The sequence below is a fragment of the Danio rerio genome, chromosome 18 (assembly GCF_052040795.2).
Source record: "Danio rerio strain M-AB ecotype USA chromosome 18, GRCz13ab, whole genome shotgun sequence".
In the NCBI taxonomy this organism is placed as follows: Eukaryota; Metazoa; Chordata; class Actinopteri; order Cypriniformes; family Danionidae; genus Danio; species Danio rerio.
Genome location: NC_141038.1, coordinates 20,637,456 through 20,652,635, shown reverse-complemented (window position 1 = coordinate 20,652,635; position 15,180 = coordinate 20,637,456). Strand labels below are relative to the sequence as shown.

The window sequence follows — 15,180 nt, the reverse complement described above, 5'->3', positions numbered from 1 at the left end:
TGACAAAAAATATCTAATTGTTATTTTTCTGACAGATTTGATTTGTGATTTAATATTTGAAGTCATGCTTCAGCTCAGTATTCCCAATGGCATGCAGCACTCACTTTAAATAAAAGGAATACAGCATACTTTATATATCGTGTACTGTGCAAATGTTTTAGGCCACCATTAAATCTGTTGTTTTACTGATGGTATAATGGATATATGTCACCCTTTACCACAAAACCAGTCATACGTTTAAATGTTATGGTCATTTTTTTATTGAGATTTATACAGGGTGAATGAATTATTTTTCAGTTGATGTTTGGTTTGTTAGGATGGGTTTAATGGTTTAAGATAGCGGTTCTCAAACTGTGGTACATGTACCACAAGTGCTACGTATAGGCTTCCTTCTAGTGGTACGTGGAGGAATCACTGAATAATTCAAGTGAAAAAATTAACACACTTTTAACCCTTTGACGCGTACGATAACCACGATATGATCAGGAAATCGATAGGTTAGATTGATAGATTTTATAGGCGGAACTTTTTATTTTATTTAATTTTTTCTAATATTTGTTATGTATTCTATCATTGAGGTTATTTTTCTCCCCATACTAATAACAGTTGTTGGGGGCCTATCTCAGATTTTTATATCCCAATGTTGAAAGGTATAGTTTAATTACTTGCTTCTCTGACACACATAGCCTACTCTAATGAGCAGTAAGCAGATCTTATTTCTAATTTAAATATGTGAATCCAATTCATATATTTAGAATACAAGTTAACGTTTAGATTTCAATGATATACAAATAAGTCATATAAACATGCAACATATATTTCAAAATTTATCAAACAGAGTTTATGTATGAATATTATGACATACAGTATAACCTATATTTATGAGGTCTAAAAAACATTTGCATGTTTTGATGAATAGGCTAATTTATGATAATACTTTACATTTAAGTACAGCTGTTTTCTTTTAGCTTTTTAAGAACAGTGCCATTTTTAATTAACTTTTAAAATCACATTTTAATTTAAACGTTGATGTTTTATTTATCTTTTTTTTTTACCTGTGTGTTATTGTTCAAACTGTTTATAATGTTTAAAGTGGCTGACAATAATAAATATTCATAATAAGAAGAATTAATCTGTAGTTTAGTAGTAAGCTGTAGCCGTTTAATTAGACCTACTATGTATTTTAATACCAGTCATTATGGTGGTACTTGGAGAGACAATTTTTTTCTAAGGTGTTACTTGGTGAAAAAAGTTTGAGAACCACTGCTATAAACATTTCTATAGAATACAAAAAACATGTTTTACAGATTTATCTGTTGTGTGCTGTCTTAGACCCGACTCATGGCCGAAAATTAGGTGTATTTAGTCTGTCCTCCCTGACTCATCAGCCCTCTTTTTAGCTTCATGCAAAAAAAAATCGATCTGGAGGCATGCTTAGGCCCCGTTTACACTAGTGCGTTTTAGTTTGAAAACGCATAAGTTTTGCTACGGTTACGCCATCCGTCCACACTACGCCGGAGTTCTCGAGCGCCGAAAACGGAGCTTTTTGAAAACGCTGGAAAGGCCGTTTTCATTCTAAAACGCTGCTGCTCCGTCTCAGTGTGGATGGGGAAAGACGGAGACATCTGAAAACGGAGGCGGGGCTGCAAACGTTCGCCTATCTGATTGGGGCTTTTCCTCAATATTAAGTAGCCCACACACAGTTCAGTCTCGCATCCTCTTCTTGTAAGTTAAGACTTCGCAAGTTTGATCAGCTGCAGTCTCCCCTTCTCAGTTTGATATGGAAAACATACCGAGGACACGGGTAAATCTTCAAAGGGAACAGTGTACTTTATAACTTCATTCACATCACCTTGGCTACGTTGTTTCACTTTCTCAACAATAAAATGTAAACATGATTTAAGGAACTGCCTATTTTCTTTTTAATATTAGCAACTTAACAGACAGCAGAAATGTTGAGGCGCCGTGCTGAATATATGAGCGTCAACTTCACTGTTTGGATATTTATAACAAAACGGAGCCTATAACAACTGCCTCCTTTCAATTTCAGTGAAAATACGAAACGCACCCTCTCTTTTGCTGAATATCAGTTTTAATAATCAATAATTATAAAAGTATAACATACAATAAGTTTATACATTGTAGGAAATAAAAGCAAGCGATCAGTCAATGTACCTGGATTAATCATTAACTTATCTTTGCGCTTAACCAAAACATGTTACCCGTGAACAAGTAACTTAATCGATTACAATGATCAAAGTCAGGGAATTGGCCTATGTCGTTAGATAAAGACAACAACATGAATGAAATATCACGTTTAGCAAATATAGGGAGATTAGATCCAGCGGGAGATGCGTGATGAGCAGTCCGACAAGCAGAGCTCTCATCTGGGTAGAAATGCTGGAGCGCTTGCCCGAGAGTGTGTGTGTGTGGTCATGTGATGTGCGTTTTCAGCGTTTTGGTGTGGACGGAGAGCTGTTCAGAAACGCTGGGTAAAACGCGAGTGTGAACGCGGATCGTTTTCATTCTACAACGCCGTTTTAAAACTAAAACGCACTAGTGTAAACGGGGCCTTAGTCTAAAATAAGATCACCATCATATTATTTAAACTTTGTTTTGTCAACTTGCAAAACTATGTAACGACACCTCCGCATGCTGGTGATTGTGATTCAATTGTCTGAATTGATGGAATTGTGAATGTTGAAATGTAAAGACAGGTATTATTCTATTATGCTATTCCTTGTGGAAGAAACTTCAGTGGTAATAGTTTCATTTTCAGCAGCAATGATCCACTAATTGCAGTTAAATCCTGTTTGGAGAAAGAAAACGGCTGACAGTCATGAAATGACCTCTACAGGGTCCAGACCTGAATAATATTGAGGCTGTATGAGATCACCTAGGCAGAAAGAGAAAGATAAGCCTAAAAATCTCTGGAAAGTGCTAAAAGAAGCCTGATATTGCACAGCACATTATTTCAGAAAATGTCAGTACACACAGTATTTCCTATATTTTCTGTTTGTTTTTAATAAAGAGACTGATTGACTATATATGGACATTTGTAATTATATTGCAATAATTATGTAATTATTGCACATGGACATTTGTAATTATGTACACACCTACTGCACATATACATTTGTAATCATGTTTATTTATCTGCACACTTCTGATTATTAATAGCAACCTGTATATATATATATATATATATATATATATATATATATATATATATATATATATATATATATATATATATATATATATATATATTCATCTATTGTAAATCTCTACTCATAGCTAATACAACCTGTATATAATGTTGATACTACATTTATCTGTAAATATCACCCTAGTTTTTCTATAACTGCACTTTATAACTTATACCTGTATCCTGCACTTGCTGCTATTGCACTGCTGGTTAGACCTAAACTGCATTTCGTTGCATTGTACTTGTACATGTGTAATGACAATAACGTTGAATCTAATCTAATCTAATCTAATTTAATTTATTGTGCAAAAGTCTTAGGCCAAGAAAACTGGTATAGTGCTTAGGACTTTTGCACAGTACTGTAAATCTATATTTTTAACTTACATTTACGTTGCAGCTTTTTGCAGTTAGCTAATTGCAATGTTACAGAATCACCTGTAATTGCAGTTACAGAATCACCCGAGTCTTCAAAATCTCGATCAATTTAAATGGTCAGAAAAGATGCATACATAAAATATTGTTCATCTTTCTTTCTCTTTTTTCAGCTGTCACCCCTTGACTGGTGAATGCTCATGTACGGCGGGATGGACGGGCCTATATTGTAACGAGACCTGTCCCCCGGGCTACTATGGAGAAGGATGTGGAGTGCCGTGCCAGTGTGCTAATGGAGCCGACTGCCACAGTCTCACCGGGGCCTGTATCTGTGCCCCGGGCTACACAGTGAGTCCATGTTTATCATTTATCACTGTCTGCACTCATTAAATACTAGTAAATCTTGGCATGCTGCAATATTGTCACATGAAATCGACTGCTGAGCATTGATGATTACAGTCGCTAATGTTTTCAATTAAAGGATGGTCTTTTTTCATATGGCGCCGATACACCTGGCATTACCATTAATGACTCTAACCTCTCATTTGAGTAAACACTAATATGTCCTGGCTATGGATCAGCTATCAAGCTGTCAATCAACTGTAGCACTAAATTGTTATATTGATTGTTGTCTGTTTGTGGTTTTAAAAAATTTTGTTGTTCTTTAATTGTTTGTAAAAACAATTGGATCATTTTGGACTGCTGTCAAAGTATATATGTATCAAGCTAAAAGTTAATTGAAATTATTAAATTATAAGAATACAAATAAATGTAAATACCTGCTCTGAAAAATCCTGATGTAAAACTTTAGCAAAAAGGTCCCGGCTGGACCAATTACCATTTCTGTGTGGGGTTTGCATGTTCTCCCCTTGTTGGCTTGGGTTTCCTCTGGGTGCTCCGGTTTACCCACTGTCACCTCAAACACATGCGCTATAGGTGAATTGAGGAAGCTAAATTGGCCAAAGTGTATGATTGTGTGAATGTGAGCATGTAAGGGTGTTTCCCAGTACTGGGTTGTGATATTTATATAATATATACTTTTTATGAGTAAAACATCAAACTTCTTTAGTTATAAATCATATTTATTTTTATTTATTTATTTTTTAAATGTATTTATTTATTTATTTTAATTTTTTTTGGTCTTTAAATCCAATCACCGAATCCACATCTGGTGCGCTCTTTAGCACATCAATTTTGATTGGCTGATTGACCAAAGGCAAGTGATACTGTACCAACTCTAAACAGGACCACAGCTATGACATATGAAGCTGGCAAACCTCATAATTCCATAATAAAGGTTTATGATTGTGGATTTTAAGTGAAAACCGGAATCACCTTTCAGAGAACTTTTCCAGTCAGCACTTCCCTTGATCTTTCTTTAAAAAGTTTTTGTGTCCTCATACTTAAAGCAGAAGTGTCAGCGAATGCAGTTTATTGCTTTGAAAATGATCTCTATAGTGGTCTCTCTCTCACATACACACACAAACACAAACACACACACATACCCACATCACCTCCTGCAGAGAGACTGGGAACGAGGTGAGAGTCTCTAAGTTCAGTAAAGCTATTCTCACTGAGCTCGTGCCTTATTACACAGCAGGTTCAGACTTAACACAAAGACCTTGCCGAACGCAGTAAGGACCGTAAGACACAAGACTCCGAAATAGATTGTGATTTCTAGGCAAGGCATTTAATGACATAAATAACAAATCGTTTTGTTATCTTGTTGGTTGCGTCAGGCACAAAATCTGAACAAAGAGGGAGCTAAAGTGAAAGTGATAAGAAAGCGAGTCGAACAAATGAGTGATATGAGTTTACTTTAGAGAGACTTTAAAATAGATGGATGGCTTGTTCTGCTTCACTGAATGCATCATAAAGTGTTGCTTATGCTCCTGTACATCTGGAGAGGCAAATGTTAGACATAGTAGCTTTTGAGCTAAAGAGCTGAGTGAAAGCTAAACAGTTGTTTGGAAGTAACAAATAATAAAAGTAGCAACTTAAAGGCACAATATACAGTGCCTATAGAAAATCCTCAAACCCTATGAAAATCTATACCTTTAATCGCATTACACCCTGCTTTTAAAAGACCTTCAGGATGAAGTTGTAAAAAGGCACAGGTTAGGAGAAAGCTGGATAAGTGATTTGGAATATGATTGGATTTCAGGCTGTATGACAAATAAGTAAGGCCCAATCCCAATTCTATCCCTCAGCCCTTCCCCTTACTCCTCATTTAGCACGTTCACGTAAAGAGGTAGGGGTGTCCCAGTTCTCTTTACCTGAAAGGTGTAGGGCTAAAGAAAAGGGCTAGTTAGCCCTTGAAACTGAGATTTTTCAGAACCACACTCGAAATCAAGGTGGAGGGAAGAAAATTTCCCAGAATACACCAACTACAATGCCAAAATGGCTGCATACAGAGGTCATATATATATATATATATATATATATATATATATATATATATATATATATATATATATATATATATATATATATTAGGGATGTAACGGTATTGTAAATACCATCATGCCGCAATATTAATTTTTTTCGATATTACCGTAGTCGCATGACTCGGTAAAACTATAGGTCTTCTGAGAAAGTTTGCTCAGGCGAATGAAGCGAACGGGAGGTAGCGAAAACTACAATTCCCATCAGCCCATGCTTGACCATCATCCCTTGCGGTCTGTTGTCGCTACAGATCCAGTAATGCGGAAATGGAGTGTGCTGCTAGAAGCGGGGATGAAAAAGAGCTGGAAAACCCTAAAGCGGGTGTTGTCGCCGCGCGCGTACTGAATAGCGGTGTTGTCGCGCGAGTTCTTATCAGCTGTGTTGTCGCGCGCGTACTGAATAGCAGTGTTGTCGCGCAAGTTCTTATCAGCTGTGTTGTCGCCCGCGTACTGAATAGCGGTGTTGTCAGCACACTGTTCAGATTGATGCAGACATGAGACCTATATCTCACTCATGGTTTGTCCTCTCAAGTGGGGGAAAGACACTGCACAACGTTACCCACTGCTGTCAACCCCAGTCATATCTCTCTTGTCCCAGAAACCTCAGTCCCAAATGAGAGGGTTTTTTTCTGTTGCAGGGGACATTGTAAATGCCCAGAGATACCAGCTTTTACCAGATTATATTTATATGATAATTTTCCTTTAAACCCATCTCTATCTAAGTGAGTGAGTGATTAAATGTTGAATGTGATGAGTTTTCAACAATACTAAATTGAAACTTTATTTTTTTTACATGGTTTAATATTTTTTTGTTATTAAAATTGAAGTTCCTGTTTCAAAGCTTACAGATAGATGGCTAATTTGTATGTCATTGACACTTTTGGCACTTTTTTGGAGTATTTTCATAAGTTTTGTTTTTTCCTGTAAATGATTCAATAAATACCGTACCGTGACATTCATACCGAGGTATTACCGCACTGTGAAATTCTGATACCGTTACATCCCTAATATATATATATCATATATATATATATATATGATTATAAATCCTAAATGATGTTTAACAGAGCAAGCATGTTAACACATTTTTGTGAATGTGTAAATGATAAATCATAAACATTAGCCACACAGCTGATTGTTTAACTGTATTTTGTCACTCAAAGAGAGTATTTTCAACTGCACAATAAGCCAGGAAAGGTCCCGACTTAGGCAAACATGTTGATTTTTCTCCAGAAGAATGAACTGGTTGAAACCAGCATGCTTCACATCAGGAAGACTTTTTTTTTCTTTATTTGTTTGGCAATTATCAGTTTAGTTTTTGCATTAAATAAGTAATAATAAAACAAAGTGTTGTTCATGTTAAAGAAAAAATAGTTTTAAAAAAATCACTACAAAAAGTACCGGTACGAGTACCGTTAAAGTACCCACCGACAAGTGGGATCAATAGAAGTAGTAATAAAACCTTAACAATGCTTATATAATGTCATATATCCTCAATTCTTGTTTTGGTTTGATAGAAAAGAAGGAAACCCCATAGATGCTTTAACAAACATGTTTTTGGAAATCATTGTTTTCAAGTCATATAAATATATTTTCAACATTGATAATAATAAGAAATGTGGAGTAATAATGGCTGATAAAAGTTTGGTTTTGCTATCTCTCTGTATGTTTCTAAATATATAGTGCAATTTTTTGTGCTTCATTCATGTTTGACAAACCAACTGCAGGTGACACTCTTCCTCTTCATATTCGCAAGAAACTTTCTTTTAGGCACCCTGGGCTTTTTGGGGAAAATATATAAACAAAAATAAAACTATCTAATTTAAATTGAACTAAATTAGACTTATCATAGTAGTTATGTTCTGCTGCTCTGCTGTTTATTCTCAGTTGTATGTAGCAGGGCTTGACATTAAATTCTGCTAACCTGCCAAATTTGGGTAGATTTCAGCTGTGGTGGGTTATACAGTCACTCCCACTAGAGACTTTGGCTGGTTGAAGATCATTTTTAAATTGTAGCTTTCTTAACAAGCAGAGTGATCGGTTCTCGTTCGTGCACCCACAGTCCTGTTTCCCTCAAAAGCTTCCTCAGGAGCTTTTTTTTAAATGCCTTTTGTTTAGCAACAGTGGTTGCTTTCACTTTAACCATTCTTCGTGCAGATTAATAATGGACCTAATGTTAACTGTTTACTCTTGATCATCTTTTCATTATCGCACATGATATGTTTTTACCTGCTTTCTTTTGCTCATAGTTATTTTTGGTAATATGGTTTAATATTCGTCTTTTACAATAACATTGTTTTAAAATAGTTAACTAAACTTTAGCTTGGACAGACTACTGTGCATATTTATTTTTTAAAATGAATAAAAAGTGTATGTATACTGCTATATTTAGCTTGTTTTGACACATGATTTAATTTTTTGGGTTAAGGGTTTATGTTTTTTGTTTTGTTTTTGGTGTGGCTAGAGAAAAGTTGGTAAACCCTTAGGGCTCTATTTTTTTCGCAAACGCTTTCAGGGCGTGTCAGAATCCATATTTGCTAATTTAAGGACAGGAAAATCCGCTTTGCGCCGTGGCACATGGTCTAAAAGGGTTGAGTTTATTTTCTTAATGAGTTATAGGTGTGTTTTGAGAATAAACTAATAAGAGTCTCATCTCCCATTTTTCCTTTAAGAGCCGCAGCTGCGTCGCGCCATAAGCATTTGCTATTTACATGACGTAAGTAAGTGGAAGTGGAAAAACTGAGCGTTTCACAAGCAAACAGTTAACAGTTAACAGCTTTTTTTTAACAGAAAACAGAGCATCTACCGCTCAAGAATGAGAGATAAAAAATCTACTTTCACTTTCGCTCTCGTGGATAGGGAAGTCTTTACACACAGACATCAACTAGCCTATAAATAATTCATTTAGTTTGTTAAGTGCAAATATTTGTTTCAAAACTATTTCTAAATTCAGTTCTAATTTCCAGCAAACGAATAATTGAACAATAATTACGAAGTGTGCTCAAAAACCTGAGTTACATCCTAAAACACCAGGGGCCTCATGTATCAACGCTGCGTATGCACAAAAACTTTGCGTACGCTAAGTTTCACGCTCAGAATCGCTCACGTTTGGATTTACTAACAATGAACTGAACGTGGGAATGTGCGCAGCTTCACGGCAGCTTTATGGCTGGCGTACGCACATTTTTTGTGCGTGTCTGTTTTATTTCCATTGGCGACTCCTAGAGGCAGTTGTGTTAAATTGCATTCTACAAAGTGTCTTTGAGCCTTGCAGTGGCAGCTGTATAAGACGGGTTCATCTAGCAGGTATATAAGGTTTCCATACCACGTAGTTGACCAGCTAAACATTAAAGCACAATTTGCAGCGGTCGCCTGTTTTCCCAATGTAATCTGAGCTATCTACCGCACGCACATTGCTATAAAGACACTATCTGAAGATGAATTTGCTTGCGTGAATCAGAAACATTTCCATTCAATAAATGTGCCAGTAAAATATGATGCACAAACTTATTAATGATTCCTACTTGTCTTTCTCGTGATAAATAGTTGGAAAAATCTGATATGTAGCGGGTGAAAAAGAAGAAAGAGTTCATAAGACGCTGGATTCGAACCGAGTTCATGCTCAAACGTGTCAAAACATGTTGACATGCATCTTATGAGCTGCGCCACTGAGACTGTTATGGGTATTGCAACATTTTTCAGTTATACACCACACTATTTCTTCTTTAATTCACTCAGTGCGATGTTCAGACCCAACTGTGTTAAACTTTCCCACTCAATTTTTTTCTTTTGTTGTTAATTCCGGAGAACAAACTTGCAAATAACACCGCTTTTCTCCGGTCTACCTTCGAAAGCAGCACCTCGAATTCACATTCTGTTCAAAGTTTCTCTTTTTGCTTGCTTTTGCCATTGCTTTTTCGTTGGGTTTTAACATTAGCATAGTCATTAGCATATGCATACGGGGGAGGAGGCAGGGAGGGGTTTTGTGCTCGTGCATGTTGCGCTCAGTTTCACGTTCATTCGGATGTACAAAAGAATATGCGTGGGATTCGGCGTACGCAGAAAAAAATTCAGATGTATGAAACACTGCGTACGCCGAATCCCACGCATATTCTTTTGTACATCCGAATGAACGTGCATACTTGTGCGTATGCAATGTTTTAGTATGATTTCCACGCAAGTCTTCGTACATGAGGCCCCTGCTGTGCCCCATATGGTCTAAAACCTGCAGGTGGGCAAATCTAAGCTTGTTTTTAATAAAACTAAAATAAATATGGATATAATAAATAATACTACTAATAATAATAACATTATACAAAAGCAAATTGTTATGAATGAACTGAAAAAGCCTCCCGAGATAAAGAAGGCATAAAAGCAGTGTTTTTTCATATTTATGTAGGCTAGAAAGTAATATGTTTTGTAAAATTTCAATCCTTTATATTTATATCTTATATCTATTCTTATTATATCCTATATATATCCTTAATATTTTAATTTTTTCATATGTAAAGATATTTGCGTATTGCTCTTGTGTGTAGGCTATTAAGCAGTGTGTAAGCCAGGCGCAACTCTGCGCTGAAGTTTAGACCGGGTTCGTTTTGGTCTAATGAAAAATCTATTATAGTTTCTCAAATTAGCAATGCGCCCGCAGTGCACCTCAGAACGGCTTCCTTTTTAGACCAGAATGCCCATGGGCGCACAAATGAGCGCACATGCATTTGCTATTTAAAGAGCGTGGCGCAACGCCTTAAAATTACTCTTGCGCCAAGCTGAAAGTAGCAAACAGGTATTGCGCCGCGCCTTACGCCACATTGCGCCGGGTGTATGATAGGGCCCATAGTGTTGACCCTTGAAAAGTCATGTGAAATAAATCCTAATTGCAATGCGACACTATGAAAGCACAAGCCATTAGCTCATGCTTATTGAGCAGGCTCACAACACACGAAAAGTGAAATAAATTAGAAGACAAATGGACATAACATCTATATGAAGTCATTTTTGCATGTCAACGTCAAATTTTGTGCAGAAAAATATATATTTTCTCAACAACAAAATTGTGGCTAGTGTAAATGGTGAGTGCCTAGTAATGTTGGAAAACTACTAGCCACAGTGACTGGTGATCAAAGAAGTAAATGTCAAGCCCTGGTACAGTACGTGTCTGCTAAATGAATATATGGAAATGCACATTTTCAAATACATGAAAATAATTTAAAAAGCTGTTTAAAATGTGTCATAATATCACTGCTTCAGTCACTGAATTCAGGCTTGGTTAGCATAAAATCACAGGAACACTAAAATATCTAAATGACCCCAAAGTGTAGCTGAAAAGATGCTAGCTAGTTTTTTTGTAACTTGTAGCATGGCTAATAACGTTTCTTAGCAGATCAAGTCTTTAAAGTTATGAGTAACATAAAATGCAAAGCTGAACTGAACGGATTTCACTCCTGCTGCATTCAGAAACACTGGAAAAATTGCAAAGCAGATAAAAACAAAGGCAGTGCCGCAGGTTAAGTCTGGAACGGCGGTGATGATTAAGACAAACTCAGTACCAGCGGCTCTGGCCAACTCCTGCTTTGGCTGTAACTGTTGCCGTGTCCTGTGGCAGAGCTACTACAGCGATTTGAACTAGCAGGCGGAGGCACAGACTGTATCTTAATTTTCGCCACCTGCTCTTTGTGTTGGATTTGCGGGGCCTGCTGCCAGTTCTATTAAACAGTGCTCGAGGAGCTTTGGCCAAGGCGTCTGACCGAGTTGCAATGGAATTGGGACACAATGCTTTATTTCCAGGCAAGCTCTTCCATTTGGACCTACAGAGCAGGAAAGGTTAACAATTTGACCGCAGTCTGGTAGGAAATTAAAGGGGCAACAGCCACCAAAAACTCGCATTGTGAGAGGGATATTTATAGGGGTGGAAAAGAAACATATATATGGGCTTGTGCTGCTGGTACTGGAGAGAGATAGAGAAAGAGCGGGTGAAAAGATGAGGGTGCAGATGTGCTGGCAGGACCATATTGAAAGCACACATGCTATGCTCATATGCTTTTATGACTTTTTATGAATTCTCAGATGCACTAGTAGAGATTTTATCACTCTAAAAAAAGTTCATTAGTCATTAAAATGGTTGCACATGCTTCAATTATCACTGGAGTATGCATTTCTCTAGTTTATAAAAGATTATGTTCTGTTATATCATACTCATTCATTCATTTTCCAAACCACTTCACAATCCAAATATTATATTATATTACATTATATTATATTATATTATATTATATTATATTATATTATATTATATTATATTGTATTGTATTGTGTTGTGTTGTGTTGTGTTATGTTATGTTATGTTATGTTATGTTATGTTACGTTACGTTACGTTACGTTACGTTACGTTACGTTACGTTAAATTACATTACGTTATGTTATATTATATTATATTATATTATATTATATTATTATATTATTGACGTTTTCATTTTATTTATTTATTTATTTATTTATTTATTTATTTATTTATTTATTTCACTCAATCATATCACCCTGCAGCTCAAGATCAGTTACTTACTGAAGCAGGGCTGAGCCTGGATCTAAGCTGTTGGAAGTGGTGATGGTGAGTTCAGCAGGGGGTGCTCAGCCTGCGGTCTGTGTGAGTCCAAATGCCCCAGTAAAGTGAAGGGGTCTTTCCTGACTTTCTGTGGTAATTAAAAATTCCATGGCAATTCTCTTGGGTGTATGGTCATGCCCAATACAGAAACAGACACAGAAACAGTTTCTTCCCTCAGGCAATCCATCTCATGAACACTTGATGATAATAATTATGAAACAAACATCACTACCTGCTATACACCTTATACAAACTTATTTAACAACATACTTTACATGCCAATTTGCACATAACAGCTGCACATACAACGTTGTATATGGTAATATACCTGTTCATACACTATGTGTTATAAAATGTGTATATTTGCTTTCACTACTTCTTCTATTTTTAAATATATTATTATTTGTTTTTTTTTGCCCTGTCTCTGTAATTCTGTTGCACTGTGGAAGCTCTGTCATGAAAACAAATTCCTCGTATGTGTGAACATGCCTGGCAATGAAGCTCTTTCTGATTCTGATTCATTGGCTGTTTTGTTAATAAACAGGGTATTTCTTTAATTGTTTTGAGATATTTTAAAGAATATAATTAATAAGGTAGTACCTTAAAAATAAGTGAATGATTTCAATAAATTATGATTTCCTCATGTACAGAACATGTCTCACTTCGGAACGATGAACATATTGCGTGAATTTTTTCTTTTCTTCTTTGCCTTGCATTGCTTTGTTTTGCTTTGCTTTGCTACAATTGAGAATAAACCAGCGTTATGGTAGATATTGGTGTTGATAACAGGCTTAAGCACTGAATGGTGAACTGACAAAAGAAATTACAGTGCTCAGCATAATTGAGTAGGATTTTATCCATTTCTCTGTGAATATAGGCATGTATTTAAACAAAACAGATTTAGGGGAATTACCAACCTATGTCACACATGACATCACACGGGTTCAACCGTGCATACCAGTTGCAAAAAAAGACCAGTTGCGATAGCAAACATACCGTGTTGTGCGGTAGGATGCCAAAAATAGCAAACTTAAATTTTAACATATCACAGTGCTTTAAATGCCAACTGCAGGCATCTTTGGCTAACAGCCATCAAAAGTGCTGAATGGAGTGAGGACCTAATTAGAAATACTCGACTCCGCAAGTCTCATGTTATATCTGGTACATTCATGCTATACTGAATCATACACATTACTTGTTTTTAATTGCAGCAATGATTTCAGCAAAAACAGTTAAGTATGGTTAATTAAACTGCGGACACTGAATGCTTAGAATGAAATGTAAAAATGTAAGTTCACATACCCTGCCGTATAGGTGCAGTTTGCTGTCAGAATGCAGTTGTTTTGCTTGTTGATGATTACCAAGTCATTGTACATTTCCTTCTTCTGTCCTTGTCATTGACTAGGTAGAACCTCGGTTTTTAGCACTACAAAGCTTTGAAGCTGGTAATCATGGAACATTATTTCTTACACATGGCCACACAGAACAAAATTGTAGGCATTTAAAGACTTGTAGGCCTTTAACTTCTCTCTTGTAAAATCACTTGGAGTTTCAATGAGATAGTTGTATATTTCGTGCTGGATGCTTGGCAATTTCGTCTTATCCAATATTCATTGGGAAGGTACGATCACAAATGGACCTGAAAGATGAATGCCGCTTACTTTAACGTTAATTTTCCAGAATGACTGTGCTTAGTACTGGGTGACAAGCTGTTATAATACGCTAAAAGCATTATGTAAATAATATATTTCATATGTAATCAATATAACTTATTTTTTAAGACAACAAAAAACTCTGTACTGCATCGGATGTCATTCCCTCTTTTTAAATGCTATTTAGTCACCAACAATTAAATTCAAGCTAAATATTGCAAAAATAAATTACAACCTACGAAATTTCAACTAAATTAAAATAAACTACAAAATTTAAATTTTTTACTTCTCAAAATAACTCATGATAACGGTCCAAAAACTAGTACACCCAAATTTATATATCTTCTATAACATATAAATTTGGGTGTACTAGTTTTTGTACCGTTATCATAAGTTATTTTGTTCGACAAACTCCCGATTTGGCTTCAGTATTGACTAATGTAATGTATATGCACAAATGTAATATTGTATAGCTTCTTATTAAACATATGAATTCAAAAGATGGATTTGTGAGGGGTGTACTTATATATGCTGAGTATTGTATATGCGATTTGTATGTGGTCGGTGCAGTCTCAAACTGCCCTAAATGGGAACATGTTCTACTCAAAGCTTGAAGTCATGCTCGAATCTCAAAGAATATTTAACCTCTAAACACAAGTCGTGCTTCAGCCTGCTTTTGGAGGAGTTTGGTCACCCACTTGAATGAGTGCTCTCAGGCCTGTGTCAGTGTAATCTGGAGCATTCTCGGGTCTCGCTAAATCCCCGCGGTCATTTGCGAGCCAGAGACTCTTTTACCTCCAACCCATTCACCAAGCAAATTGCAGGTCTGCTAAAAAGTCGAACAAACTAACTTTCTCGCCCCACATTCAACTGCCTCCACCGATAGTTTTAAGTCTTTTTCAG

The 15,180-nt window shown here is 36.1% G+C and overlaps 1 protein-coding gene across 2 annotated transcripts in view; it reads left to right on the top strand.

Moving 5' to 3' along the window:
* Nucleotides 1-15,180, top strand: part of megf11 (multiple EGF-like-domains 11) — a 265,068-nt gene that overhangs the window by 173,493 nt on the left and 76,395 nt on the right. For both annotated transcript variants that reach the window (XM_087293061.1, XM_087293060.1), the window contains exon 11: nt 3,754-3,928. In XM_087293061.1, the coding sequence (XP_087149187.1) occupies nt 3,754-3,928 (175 nt within the window). The remainder of the gene's footprint in view (nt 1-3,753; nt 3,929-15,180) is intronic.